This window comes from Myotis yumanensis, unplaced genomic scaffold (genome assembly GCF_028538775.1).
Source record: "Myotis yumanensis isolate MYYU_CA2020_CCGP unplaced genomic scaffold, mMyoYum1.0.hap1 SCAF_17, whole genome shotgun sequence".
Taxonomy (NCBI): Eukaryota; Metazoa; Chordata; class Mammalia; order Chiroptera; family Vespertilionidae; genus Myotis; species Myotis yumanensis.
The window spans coordinates 20340109-20354881 of NW_027223768.1; the positions used below are offsets into that span (position 1 = coordinate 20340109).

The 14773-nt window shown below is 42.6% G+C and overlaps 1 protein-coding gene across 1 annotated transcript in view; it reads left to right on the top strand.

Annotated features, from left to right (window-relative positions):
• PAPPA2 (pappalysin 2) overlaps positions 1-14773 on the top strand; it is a 216731-nt gene that overhangs the window by 179964 nt on the left and 21994 nt on the right. The window contains exon 20 of the mRNA XM_070396761.1: positions 4897-4968. Within this exon, the coding sequence (XP_070252862.1) occupies positions 4897-4968 (72 nt within the window). The remainder of the gene's footprint in view (positions 1-4896; positions 4969-14773) is intronic.

The following is a 14773-nucleotide window of genomic DNA, read 5'->3' on the forward strand; positions in this document are numbered from 1 at the left end:
GCATGGAATTGCTCACTCTTTTTGAATACGTCTCTAGGCATTGAGTCCCTCATTGCTAGAGAAGACTAGTCAAGAGGGTCTTGGAGGGCAAAGGAAGAGGAACTGGAAAGTAGATGCCAGGGTAATGTACTATGGCCCAAATAAACATGCAGAATAATGCTACATTTAGGTTGCTACATCTATAGAAATAAGGAAATTGCCATAAACATGGGCAGCAGCAGAACTCTGTGGTCTGATGTGATGAGCCAAACAACTAGTGGAATAAAAAAACACAATTGAGTAATTTTTTTGTTAGATCTTAATGTTGGCTAACCATCAGTCTTGTGACCTTTAGGCATTTAACTAGGCAACAGCCTTCATACAGCTTTAGACCATCCCAATAGCCCTTAAATGGTGTTTTCTCTCTCTCTTTTTCTCTTCTTCCTTCCTCCATTTTACTATTCTTCCTTCTTTTCTTCCTTTTTTTCTTACTTTAAAAAAATTTTTTAAATGGCCCAACCCACTTTAATGGCTCAAATATTTAAATTGATTTTCTCTGAACCTCTTTCTATTTGAAAGTTCAAAACAAATTCTTGGCTCTTCTTCTTGCACAATAAATTCATCTGAGCAGTGACTTGCCAATAGTATCATAGCAATCATTGTAACTACATACAAACATATAGCAATAATGATTTAAAAATTCAAAATAGTTTTACCCAATAAGGAGTAAGGAAGGAGAATGATAATGGAGGCACACATATAGGGGGCATTAATTAAATCTTTAGTGACTTATTATACTGTGGAAGCAGATATAGCAAAATGTTAAGGTTTGATAAGTTGCACAGAGGATATAAAGTTATTCTCTCAATTATTTTCTATAGCCATTCAAATGTAATCATATATGATTATAATTTTCCAAAAATGTTCCAGAAAATAAGAAAGTCATATTGAGCTGTTAAAAAATAAACCGAAGCATTTAAGATTTTGAGCTTACTTGAGCAAAAATCAATTCCAATGGAGTAGCTAGAAGCACCCTGCCAGGGAAATACTTTATTACAGAGAAAAGGCAGAAGCAAAGCAAGGAAGTTATTGATTGATTGGCTGTAGCTTAAAGCCTTGTTGTATGATTGGCTGTCCTTATGTTTCAATTGAATGACCTTGAGGAATTCACAGGCTTAGATTTTGGTTGGCTTGCTATGTAAGCTGCCATGGCAGAAGAGTCCCCTTGTTTCATGAATTTAACACACTCACCAGGACCTTCTATGCCCCTTTCTTACTACTTCCTCTTTCACTCCCCTCTTTCACCTCACCACCACAAAGTACCCATAAAATGTAGGTCCTGAAAAGCATTTGAAATTTTCCTCCAATTTTGATCAATAACTAGTTCAATTAATGGTATATGCATATCTTTACTTACAGGATGAGTAACATTCATAGGCCAGAAGACAAGGGAGAATCCTAGCAATACAACATCATATTTAGTGGTTGACAGTTACTCGTAAAACATCATTTCTCTCTGTGTCACTGAGATAAGAAATATGAGTGGGAGATAGTTTTTGTTCTCAAGGACTTTGAAATCTAGGAAGGCATAGACACAGGGACCAGAAACTTACGCATGTTTATAGAAATGAAGGAAGGCTGCCAGTCTGAATTAGTCTCAAGACTGAATTATAGATCATTTAAAAAAGGACATGGGTATTGTTAATTCCACAGCCATGAATTTATTCTATGGATGATGTATCTGTACACGTGTGAAATGATTTATACATAAGCTTTGTCTTTTATAACAAAAGACTTTGTCTGTTAGAACAAAATACCCATCAATATAGATCTAGTTTAGTAATTAGGGTCCATCCCTGCAGTCGAACACTGTGCTGTCAATAGGACACAGCAGACCAGGTACTATAAAATGCACAGAACACCCAGGAAACATTGTGAAGTGAAATAAAGTTAGGCAAGCAAACAACAATAGACCAAAGCACAGAAGAAAATTGCAGTATTCTATTATTTGTGTGAGGAAAGAAAGGATTTTATACATATACTAGATGCCCAGTGCACGAAAATTAGTGCACTTGGGACGGGGGGCTCATCCTGGCCTGCGCCCTCTCGCAGTCCGGGAGCCCTCAGGGTATGTCTGGGAGCTCCCCAGGGGATCGGGCCTAAGCTGGCAGTCAGACGTCCCTCTGGCAGCCCATGAGCCCTTGGGGAATGTCCAACTAATGGCTTAGGCCCGCTCCCCACTGTTAATCAGACATCCTTAGTGCTGCCGCAGAGGCAGGAGAGACTCCCGCCACCATCACTGCGCTTGCCAGCCATGAGCCGGCTTCTGGCTGAGTGGCACTCCTTTTGTGGAAGCACACTGACCACCAGAGGGCAGCTCCTGAGTTGAGCGTCTGCCCCTGGTGGTCAGTGCGTGTCATAGTGACCTGCCATTCTGGTTGTTCTGCCATTAGGGTCAATTTGCATATTACCCTTTTATTATATAGGATGTATGTATATGCATAGACTGTCTCTATAATGATACAGAAGACAACTAAAAGTAGAAGGGAGGAAAATGGGTTGTGGGACCAGGAGCAGGGTAGAGGTTATGTACCCTTTTATGCCTTTTATATTTTACAAATATTACATGATCATGAAATAAAGTTACATAATATAAAAATATAAAAAATAAATTGGAAATAATAGCAGAAAAGAGCCTTGGAGAGAAAGAATAGAAAGAAAAGACAGACTCTTTTCCTCTCTTTTGTTTTTCCTTTGTAATATATTTTGAGAATTTTTAAAGTTTTAAATAAACCCAACACTCCTACATTTGTAAAAGGGATGGACCGGGTAGAATGTTTAGAGGGTAGAAGAGAAGCTGACACACAAAGTTCAGCATGTTCTGGAGCGTCTGGCAATGGTCATCATGAGATAGTTTCAAGGCCAAGTATTCCTTTATTGGAGGGTTTGACATTCTTCCACATCCTCCCCACCAGACATTGAGCACTCTGAGAGCATCCCTGGCTCCTACTGAGATGCATACCGGTGATCTGAACTGAATGCTGACTGATTAGGGTGGGAATGAGGGTCCTTAGTGGATACAGTGCTAAGAAAAGGAATCCAGTGGCCTGCATTCACATTTCAAGGGTACCAGTTATTGTACATTTTTATTACCATTACCTGGTGATAGAGTTCCACTGGTGCCTGCTTCAGAACATAAATGAGAATCATTTCCAGGTAGCAGAGCTTATAAGTAAATAATCTGCTTAAATGGCTTTAAGTGCAGGAGAACAGCTTGCTTTCTCAGGAGGCTGAACACCCTGTTGTGGTTACCTTATAGATCTGTAGTCCTGAATAGATTTAATAATCCCCTTATTAAAGTACAATGATAACTTATGCCAAAGCACCTTCTACAATAGTACGATATGGAATTTTGAATATCAAAATTTGTTAGGATTCTTAGTGTTTATTTCCCTTTAGGGAAGCTGTGAAGGAGGAGTTTTAGTTTACAGTCATGTAACTCCAGGAGAATATTGCAGATTCCTATTCTCATAGCTGACCATGAGGTATATATTCATATACACCCATATTAATGTATGCAATTGTCTCCAATCTGATTACTATAGTCTTAGCATTGTAGGGTCTATAATTTCCAATTAATAGAGGTGCTATCTTGTGTAAAGCCCGTATCTCCCCATGTGTTATTTTTCTTACCATTGAACTGAATTCCTATTGTACCAAATAAAAATGTGAGTATGAAAGTCTGCACATGGGTGGGTGGGTTGCAGGCTATTGAGAGAATCCCTTTGTCTCCTTGAAAACTTCCTATGGGACCTCCTCTTTTCCTGAAGTGGGTCTTTGGAAATTTTAAAATACAAAAATTAAAAGGAAGAAGCTCAATGAAAATGAGTTGTCGTTTAATGAAGAGTAGATTACTGTTTGTTTAAATGTGCATCTGGAAGTGGCCGTTGGGAATGAGAAAGTAGCTTGTGTCCTAACCTGAGTGTCTTTTCACACTCACCAGCTTAATGTCGGTGCCCTTTTAAGTCCCAGTGGTTTCACATTAACCCTATTTGGTCAGGGCACAGACCCTCTTTTTCCCTACAAGGAAGAGAAAGTGGTGCTCACAGAGCTGCAGAGTGCACTTGGCCTTCAAGGCTTGCCTGGTGCTCACATCTTAGGATCTGGCATTTCTGAGATCCCTTTCTGGTTCAGGACTCTTCTTGTGAGGCTGTATTTCTCAGCCTTTAAAAACCCACACTGCTTCCTGATCACAGCCATCTCGCCATTTCTTGTAACATTATTTAAAATGGCAAAACAAATGAAACCAATATTATGCCTAAGACCACTTTATACTCATTACTAGAGGCCCAGTGCACAGATTCGTGCACCAGTGGGGTCCCTTGGCCTGGCCTGCGGGGATCGGGCCAAAACCGGCTCTCTGACATCCCCCAAGGGATCCCGGATTGCAAGATGACGGTTCTCGGGTGACGCACCCCAGAATCGGGCTCCCTCCTCTCTGGTTCCAGGTGCCAAGTGACCGCAGCTCGGCAGCTCCTGCGTTGAGTGCTCGCTGGTGGTCAGTGGACATCATAGCTACTGGCCGGTTGTTTAGGCTTTTATGTATATAGATAATATTGATGATGCTTTTTTAAACCACACCTATACCACTGCTTTGGAAAATTCGATGCCTTGGGGAGGGAGAAGGAGGAGGAAGAGGATGAAAAGTCCCTTCCACTGAGAGTTTGTGCCGTGGCACCATCAGCAGGACTAGCAGCTCCATGGCAAAGTCCTGTCAGCCTTGACCTGCTTGGTGAGTCCAAGTTGGTGTCTCACTCCTCAGGAAATGGGGTTGGGTTGGTGGGGTAAGCGCAGGACATGCCCCTTCTCTCACTGACCAGGTGTTTTGGTGTTTATACTTTCTGTCTTCTCCTTCAGAGCATCGTGTGCACTGGGCGGCGTCATTGGCACCCAGACCCCGTCCTGATCCACTGCATCCAGTCCTGTGAGGTAAGTCACCACCCCCTCCCCCAACCTGGACCACACTTCTCTGCTTAACTCCAGGCCTTGAGCCTTTCTAATGCAAGGTCCTCCCTTTCTCCACTTCTGTGCTTTTTGTTTAATTTCCATAATCCCACAACTTCAGATATTAGGATTTCTGATTTTGGCTTTTCTTTAAGCAAAATTCCAGGGTTTCATTTGAAATGACTCAATAAAAGTAAGTTGAAAGCAAATCAGAATTATTTATGGTTTTGGGATTCTCTAACAGGGCCTGTTTGAGCTTAATTAGATCAGGGTTTTGCAGACCGATGGCCCACAGACAGGTTTATTTGGCCAACACAGTGTCTGAAAACAATCTTGTTTTGATTGCTAATATTTTAAAAATTGGGATTTTTCACATAAAATTCATATGTGTATATAAAACATTTCACACACACAGGCACACATACTCCAAGTAAAAACAAATATAAAACACTTTGTGCAAAGATTTTTCTCTTAAAAAACAAGACTATCTGGCAACAATTAGCTGAATCTGCGTAGCAGCTACAACCCCAGAAGGGCAGCTGTTCTTCAGGTCAACATGCTCCTCCCCTCTGCCTGTGGCTTCCTACCTTATTTTCACCCACTGCAGGGGTCAGGCAAGCATCTATGTTCCCCACCTCTGAGGCAGACCTGCAATTTGCTGTGGAGTACGCCAAATTAGACCTTTACCACCTTGAGGATTTCTGTCTACTTCCTCACATGGGGAATTCCCTACCTTGGGGCACCTAGGGCGCTGTGAATTCCTTATCCAGATTGACAGGAGTGAAGGCAAGGAAGAGTCATGAGTGAGGTAGCGCTGATGGGGGAATGACCCAGAAAGCACATGCAAACACCATTTAAGCTTTCTCACCCTGGGAATAGCCAGTGACAAATACAAATCTTCTAGTCTCAGTCACACCAGATTTTGACCTCCCAATCTCTCACTGGAACTAATTAAGCCGCTTAGCAGCAATACTTGGGTCATTCTGGCTGCTGTGTGCTAGAGAGAGCTGTTTAATGGCCATTGATTTCCAAGACCTCCCCCCCCCCCCCCCCCCCCCCCGCAACAACCCACATGTTTGTTTGTTCCCCTCCTCCCCCATTCTTCTTTATCTCTGTTTATATTGATCCATTTCTGGGAAACGGGAGTCTACATGAGGCCAAGGAAGGGGAAAGGGTGGGGTTTGAGACAAAGGGAAAGGATACCAATAAAATAGCGTTCTGAGAGGGCATCGGGAAAAAGTCGAGCATGGAGTGCACTTCGTGATGGCGCAGCCAACAAAACAGCTCATCTTCTGCCATCATTAGAAAAACAGATGACAGTGGGGTGGGGAGGAGAAGAGTGATTCATACACTGGGCAGGGGGTAAGGATAGGGAAGAGGAGGCCAGAGAACAGGGAGATAAACAGACAGAGGACTTAAGACTGGGAAGAGATCAAAGGATCTGAGAATTCCCTTCTGCTGCTTCATTGTGTGATCACAAGAGGGTGGGTGGCTGGCAGGCCTTGGAGCTGGCCTCAGTGTTTCCCAGAAGATTAAACACGGAGCTTCCATGTTTCTCCTCCCCTCCTCGCTGTACCCCAGCACATCCTCTGGATCCCTATTCCAGAGCTCCCTAGGCTTCTCCAAGTCCTGTGGTTGCTGGGACAAGGAATGTTACCTTGCTCAGCAGAGCCTTAACCACCCAACTGCTGTTGGTCCTCTCACTTGAGTGGTTCTCCAAGTGTGGTCTGTGGACCAGTGCAATGGGCACCACCATGGAACCTGTCAGAAATGCACACCCCCCAGGCCCCGTCTTAGACCTGCTGCATCGCAGGCTCTGGGGCGGGACCCAGGACTCTGTGTTTCAGCAAGGCCCCCAGGGGATCCTGAAGATTGCTCAAGTTTGAGCAACTTTAGTCACTATGGGAGCACATGAGAAAGTTCCTAGCCTGTGGAGTCCCTAAGGTGAATTTTCCTTTGTCCAGGAATACTTCTAGCCAACATTATTTACATTCTGATTGTTCTACAAAATCAGATTGAAAAGAACAAGATTCTGCTTCTGGTCTTCCAGCAAAGGCTAAGAGGAAGAAAAAATCTTAAAGGATTGGAAAAAAGCAGGAAAGGAAAAAGGAGAATCAAGGATAATCGCTAATCATAGGAAAGGAAAATGGGTAGGGAAGGAGAAACAACTCAGAGGAAATACGTAAGAAGAAACGCAGAGAGGGAGAGCAAGAATGGGAAAGAAAGAACGAGAGAGGCAGAAACTGGCATGTTCTAGGGGAATCTTGGCAAACACTTAATTCTTTACTGGAAAAAGTCAACTAAATATATTAGGGGAAACCTAAGAGTGTCAAAGACAGATGGAGGGAAAACAGACCCAGAGGCGAGATAAACCGAAGAGGGCTAGGACGAAGAGAGTAAATTTTATAAAGTGCAGCACAGAATTATGAGCTCAAATTAGACACCTTGTTCCCTGGTCTAAAAAGGGCTTTCTGTTTTTTGCTTTCCAGTACTGAATATGATTCTAAGATGTGCCTTTTAGACACTCCACCCTGTAAGACAGTAGAGGCCCTCCTCCTTTATTTCTCTCAATGAGCCCAAGCCAATGAACCCCTCACCTCACTACCCCAGCCCATGTTTCACTTTGTGTCATTTTGGTGCCTCTGTGTGTGTCATAACCCCCTTGCCACAGAGATTTCACCTTCAGTTCTCCACTGTTCTATGCCTCTCACATTCTCTAGATGACAGCTCTACATTTTTTTTCAAAAAAAACAAAACGTGTATAAATAATGCCATCTGCTCATAGTCATTTATGTTCCCATTGTCTCAGCAAGAACATGTGTGTATCCCTTGGTTGGGCATCACCCCATGCACTAAAGGGTTGAGGGTTCAATACCCAGTCTGGGCACATGCCCGGGTTTTTGGCTGGATCCCAGTCGTGGGGGGGGGGGGGGGGGGGGCGGGGGGCATGCAGGAGGCAGCCGATTGATGTTTTTCTCCCACATTCATGTTTCTCTTTCTCTCTCTCCCTCTCAATTCCTCTCTCTCTAGTAAATGAATTTTTAAAAAATCTAAAAAATCAAACAAAACATGTGCTTACTAGATATCTGCAACCCAAACTTGTTCATACCTTAAATTACATTTTTCTCGTTGATTCTTGTGTTTGTCCTTGTTGACCTGAACTCCTTATATTTTCCGGTTCTTTTTTTGTAATTTGCAAATGGGCAAGGAATGATGACTTGGTTGATTGAAGGTTTTGGAGTCAAACAAATGTAGAGTCAAGCCCTGGGTTAGCCGAGTGGTGTGAGCCTTCGTGTCTTCATGGTTATTGGGAAGTGGGGGCAGCAACACTATTTTAAGGAGTTGTGATGAGGGATTCTTATGATAATGTATATAAAGCATTTAAGTCTCATGCCACATCTGCTCCATAATAGATGCTTATAAAGTGGTGGCATTCATCATGAACTGAATATGTACAGCAGAAAGCAGGGGGTGGAGCTGCTGGTGAGGCCTCAACATGATTAGGTGCAAACTCAGAGGGTGGGACAGAGAAAGCGAGAGAAGGAGGGGAAACAGGCCACAGCGTGGAGCTCCACTGGGATCCATAATTCACAAATCACCTGGAGACACTGCCACATCCAGGCTGTCACTTGGTCAGTTGGTCACCAGATAGTTAGATGAGCAGCTCTACTCACCCCTAGCTGGGGCCTCAGTGTTTCTCATTTGGGCTGTTGCATTGGTTTCCTAATTGTTCTTTCCACTCCCAAACCTGTGCCCATTAAAATTACAGACAAGCATACAGAAGTCTGTGTAGAAAACAAATATTTATTCTGTCAAATGCTTGTACAAGAAAGTGTTATCTTCTCGTTTTCCCTCCCTCCCTTCTTTCCTTTCTTCATCCCTTCCTTCCTTCAGTTCTTCCTTCTTTCTTTCTTCTTCATAAGGTCACATTTTTTTTTCCGAAGTCCATCATCCTAGGTTCCATTTATACCAAGAGCATCTTGTTCTCCAGGGAATGCAGCTGAGAATAAAGACCACATATGCAGCCTTCTTTTGGATAGAAATGATTAATTTCCTTCCTGCGGGATGATTACATCGAGTGCCCATTGACCTACATTTTGGCTCTGCTTTTGCTGTGAGCATGTATTTCTTGCAAGTTCTTCCCAGGAGCCTGTAGTTTGGACTGCAGTTTCTGATTCTCCCATCAGCCCTTGGCTGGTTCTTATTTGTGCCCTTTCCTTTTCGTAAATGAGAGTTGCAGAGGAGGACAGAGGTGGAATGATGTCAGAGGAATTAGGTTCAGATTCTGAATTTACACTTGTTAGTTATGTGTAGCCTCTGTCTGGTTTTCTCTCAGAACTCCAGTGAGAAGCAAGTGAAATAACTGATGTCAAGGTATTACATAAATTGTCAAATAGTATAACATATTAGTAGTGATATTTCTTAAGGAATAATATGAATAACTGTGAGGGGACAGGATCTTATTGAAGCAACATATTAAGAATCAAGAAACAGTTTAGTTATACCCAGTTATGACTATTTATGGTTTACTGCAGGTAGCTGTGGTTAGTTGGTGTTCTTGAGGCCTCCAGTAAATCTTAAAAATCATTTTAAGGTGTTTTTTTTGGGGGGGGGGGATTTCAAATAAGTCTCTGAGCATTAGCTGACATTTCTCCTATAAATTCTTATACATACCCTGGCGAATGCCTGTTATCTCACTTGTCACATTATTTCAACATTATCTGATAGGTCTTTTCTTCCCACAGTCTGCAAACTCCTGAGTGGCAGGATACCTTTTGTTTCCTTCTTTACCCATTTGACAGACTCGGGCCTGATTCTTCAGTGGCACCTGCTTCCAGGCCCGTGAAAGCAGGGACAGAGAATTGAAGGTAGAAGTTAGACTTTGAGAGTCTTAAATTGGAAAACATTGGATCGATCTTCTGGGTAGTGTGAACAATAAAGATAGGAGGTAAAGGTAAGGAAGAAGTAGAAGAAATGAGAAGTAAAAACCTGCCCTGCATAGAATCTAAAGGCCTTGCCATAGACACAGTGAGGGTGGTGTAATTCAGCAGACAGAATGCTGTCCTGGTCTGGAGTCAGGCGTGCACCTCAGTTCCATTCCTTACTACATGTTTTCTTGGACAAGCTGGTTGACTTTTCTAAATTAGTTTCCCCAGATTTAAAATGTGATGGATAAAATGTATCTTTCAAATTTGTCAGACACCAGGTTCAGAAAACTGTGAAGACAGAGCATGGGGCTGTGGTTTGGGGCCAGTGGAGAGGCCACACCTCGATAAAGTATGGGTCATGCTAAATTTTCAGGGGAACCAGCAAACCTCTTATTTCTGGAGAATTTTGCCTTCTACCTAGATTTTGACCTTGATTATCCCTGTGTCCTTCTCTTAAGGGCCCCTGCTCTGCTTTGGGGTTTTCTTAGTTAGCCTTGATTTCTTATTTACTGATGGGTTGCATTTGGGAAAACCATTGGCACTGGCCTAGCTTGGCATCAGTCCATTTGGGTTTTACTACTTCCATCCTGGTAATAGCTGGCAAGAGAAACTCCGACTAAAATATATGAATCAGAGCCTGATAAAAAGTGTGCAAGTACCTAAGGTCTGAGTGTTTGGTAGACACTAATGGAATGTGTGACAGACTAATGAAATGCCATTTATCAGTAATTTTGAATAGTTTCTGTTATTCAAAGCAAAAGTAGTGTTTTTTTCCATTATCCTAACAGATAGTGTGACAAGCAATACACAGATATGTGCATACACTGAGAGAGTGATGAGCCAAGCTGACCTGGAGGAGGATTTGATAAAAGCTTGCTTAATAAAATTTTTTTACAATTGAAATTCTTATAAGCCAGAAAAGACTGGATTGCTTTTAAATTATAGTTAATTTTTAAAAAAATATGGCTGATCCTGAATAAACAGCAATATGGCTCTGTTCTAAAAAAAAACTTCAATAAGTGTAAGTGGAACCAACAGAAACCCACATAGTTCCTTGACTTGTCAGTATTCTCACCATTGATCTGATCCTATTTTCACATTAAATCTGACTTCCATAGCCATTAGAAAATACACAACAACTGATGGTAACAAAAATAACATCAAAAGGGAAAATCAAAAGAACTGGAATTTTTAAGCCTAAGAAGAGAAGGATAAAGATTAATGTATTAATCTTTAGTAAATGTTTTCATGTAGCAAATAGTTTAGAGAAGAGTTAACAGTCACCATCCCCTATTAAGAACAGAATAGAAAATAATGGGCTTAAAAAACTAAATGAACTGTTTCAAATAATCTGTGTGAGGATATCCTGAAAGTGTTAGACTTTTACAGGGTTATCAAGGGACGTGTTTAAAGGCATATTAGTCTTTGGAGCATTTTAAAGGAATATGTATTATGATCTCTCTGACTTGGCTAACCATTTTCTGCTGTTTGGTATGCTCTTTCCCTATACATCTAGCATGCCATGGATTTAAATGCAAATACATTTGTGTTTTCTTTTTTTAAAAAAATATATTTTATTGATTTTTTACAGAGAGGAAGGGAGAGAGATAGAGAGTTAGAAACATCGATGAGCTGCCTCCTGCACATCTCCCACTGGGGATGTGCCCGCAACCCAGGTACATGCCCTTGACCGGAATCGAACCTGGGACCTCTCAGTCCGCAGGCCGACGCTCTATCCACTGAGCCAAACCGGTTTCGGCTATTTGTGTTTTCTTAAAGCAACCAGTAGAACTATTTTTATGTACCATTAATATTAGAGTTACTACCTTGATAAACATTTGTACAGGAGGGGAATGTGGGTGGAAAGTCTAGGTGAGGAGGCCTTGGGGACAAATTTAGCTCAGGCAGACCGGCCACATTTACTTAAATGCAGGTGGGCAGTTACAGTGTCGTTATGCATTTAGTAGTTGATAACAGCAGTGCTTCCATCACTAATTCGTTCTGTCTGCTGTTGCCATTCCTTGGATTCTTTCTTCCCTGTTGTCTTGGACCTCTCCCTTTTATTTTCTGTATTTCAGATGGTAGCCCTGTTAGCTGTATCTGGGACGTGTGCTTCTTTTTTTGTTTTGTTAATATATTTTTTATTGATTTCAGAGAGAAAGGGAGAGGGAGAGATAGAAACACAACGATGAGAGAGAATCATTGATCTCGGGTTGCCACCTGCACCACCCGACCCCCCCCCCCCCGCCCCCCCCCCACTGGGGATCAAGCTTGCAACCCGGGTATGTGCCCTGACAGGGGATTAAACTATGATCTCCTGGTTCATAGGTCGGCGCTCAACCACTGAGTCACGCCAGTGGGGCTGGGATGTGTGCTTCTTGATCACTCACTGGTATTGCCTAGGTTTACTGCTCAACCTCAGTGGGATGTGGGGAGCAGGAGGGGGGTGGGGCGAAATTCGTAATTGATGTGATGAAGTGGAGATGATGGAATGAAAATCCAGTGGTTATAGGACCTCTTTTTCTTGCCCAGAGTTTGAACAAAGAAAAAGTAGAGAGGAGATAGAGTCGGACTACAGAGTCCCATTATTCTAGGTGATGTGTTATATTCTGGGTGCAGAATGTCTGCATGCAGATCTCAATGAAACTGATCAAAGGTGAGGGGTGGCAGGAGGGGATACCTGAGCAATAGTGATACTTATGGGTCTGTGATGATGTGGGGCCTTTTGGAGGAAGGGCTCCATCTCTTGTTAAGATCTTAAGTCCTTTTTATTTTATGACAAGATGTGAGATAGATAGATAGATAGATAGATAGATAGATAGATAGATAGATGATAGATAAAAGTGTTCTAGCTCATCATATCTGTGCAGCTCCATTGCAGGTGGCACAACCATACTAGCACAACCATAAATTTGAGGATTCTTTATTCTAAAAGGTGAAGTGAAAACATATGTGTGTCTGAGAGACTCCAATATAGAAGTCCCATGTTCCCTGTGGCAGCTAAACCAGGCTCAGGCCCTCCTGTGGGAAAGCAGGAAAGGGCACCTTCTCCAGGGGAAATGCTTCAAGGCCTCAGTCAGTCCGGCCCAGGAAGCTCTCTGAGGCTCAGGACTCCTACGTGAGGGCAGCAATACCCGAGCCTGCAGAGAACCAGGTGGGCGAGGCAGCTGGGGGCCCTGGCCAGAGTCTCAGGTCCCACCCAGGACTTTGGGGTCAGAAACCCTGGGGAGGGTATCTGGCAGCCAGTGTACAAAAGCCCTCCAGGTGGTTCCGATGCTCCTTCAGGCTTGAGACCTGCCACCCTAGAGTTTGAGGAAGATGGCCCAACAGTGATAGTTTTCAGGGACTTAAAGAACACACCAATACTAAGATCCCTCCTCTGATTCCAAACCTCTCCCTTTCTCTTCCCCTCAGCTGCTGAGGGAAACCTGTTCAGTCACTCTTTCCAGTCTGTTCTCATGGCTGCCTATAAGATTTATCTCTGTTACTGTGCTTTAGAAATGCCTTTGTATCATTAGTCACAGATTACTTCTAATAAATGCCCAGGACTTGAACTTCAAACTGTGACCAGATAGAATTGCTACTCATCTTTCAAAAAACACACATGCGAGTATGTCTTTATAAGTTCCTTATTAAAAGGAGAAAAACGATTCTGTTCAATGAGGTCTATAGACAGAAACCCCAATGTTCTATTACAAGTTGATTGCTTGGGCACGATGGGATTGTGAGGTTGTCTAACTTCTCCTGTTTTCCTTTATTTATATCTTGTCATGTAAATAATAGCCAATAATCAAACTTCTCTTCGCCATATTTCAGCTGTTTACAAATCAGATATAACATTCATGTCTTCCCTGCCTCTCAGAGGACGGGTCATATGGGCTTACTTTTCTCTTACTGTCTTGCCAAGTTCTTTAGTATCTGTGAGTGGAAAGGAGTAATTAAAAAGGGTTTAATCACAGTGGGAAGAGTAACGGCCTAGCAGCCACTAGTGGGGATAGCTATTCCACTTCTGGTCAGGGTAGTAGAGGTCCTTACAAATCTAAATCTAAATACGTGTTGGACGTGTTAAAATCCAGAGAAAATCTGAAAATGAGTTTAAGTTGGAGCTGTCTTTCAGGCCTACCAGCTGCCAAATTCCAGTCCCCTGGAGATCTGTTTGTGAACGTCGCTGCCAGTTCTGTGCAGTGCACACCAGACTGAAAATCTGGGCATGTGTGCAGGCTTGTCCAGGGTCCCATTCGGTGCAGGGCCGACTTCAGATCCTTCAGCTGGAATCTCTGAGAGCCCGGCTCCAAATGTTAATTAGGACAAGGTTTTCATTTTGAAAGCAAAAACCATTGTTTTCTTTCGCTGCTATTTTTCTTTTTTTTTAATGAAACGTTAAAAGCACAGCCGTGCAAATTGGAAAACCTCATCTAGATGAACAACATTTGTGAGAATGTATGCTCATCTGAAACTCCCGTGGAGCCACACTGTGACATCCTGGTGGGCTTCCTTCCACAGGCTGCCTTCTGCTTCATTTGTCTTCTCAGCCTCCTGGGTGGGCCACTTTCTCACTCTGTTAATTCTCTTTATGACATGGCTTGTCCCTTTCTCTCCTCCCACCCCACCCTTTTTCTGATTTACTCTGTGCTTTTCCTTATTTTTCTGTTGTTTTGGTTTTTCATGTCTAGCCCAGGCTTGCAGACAATTTAAATGCTACTTGCCTGCAAAATTGACATCACAGAAATGCAACTTTCTTTGACCTGCCTGACCTTCTAGATGCTTCCCAATCATTATGCTGAGGCTATAAAATTAGCAGCGAGCAGATCTAATCAGGTTATATCTAGAAATAATTCCATCCCTTTCTTCTTTTCATGGGG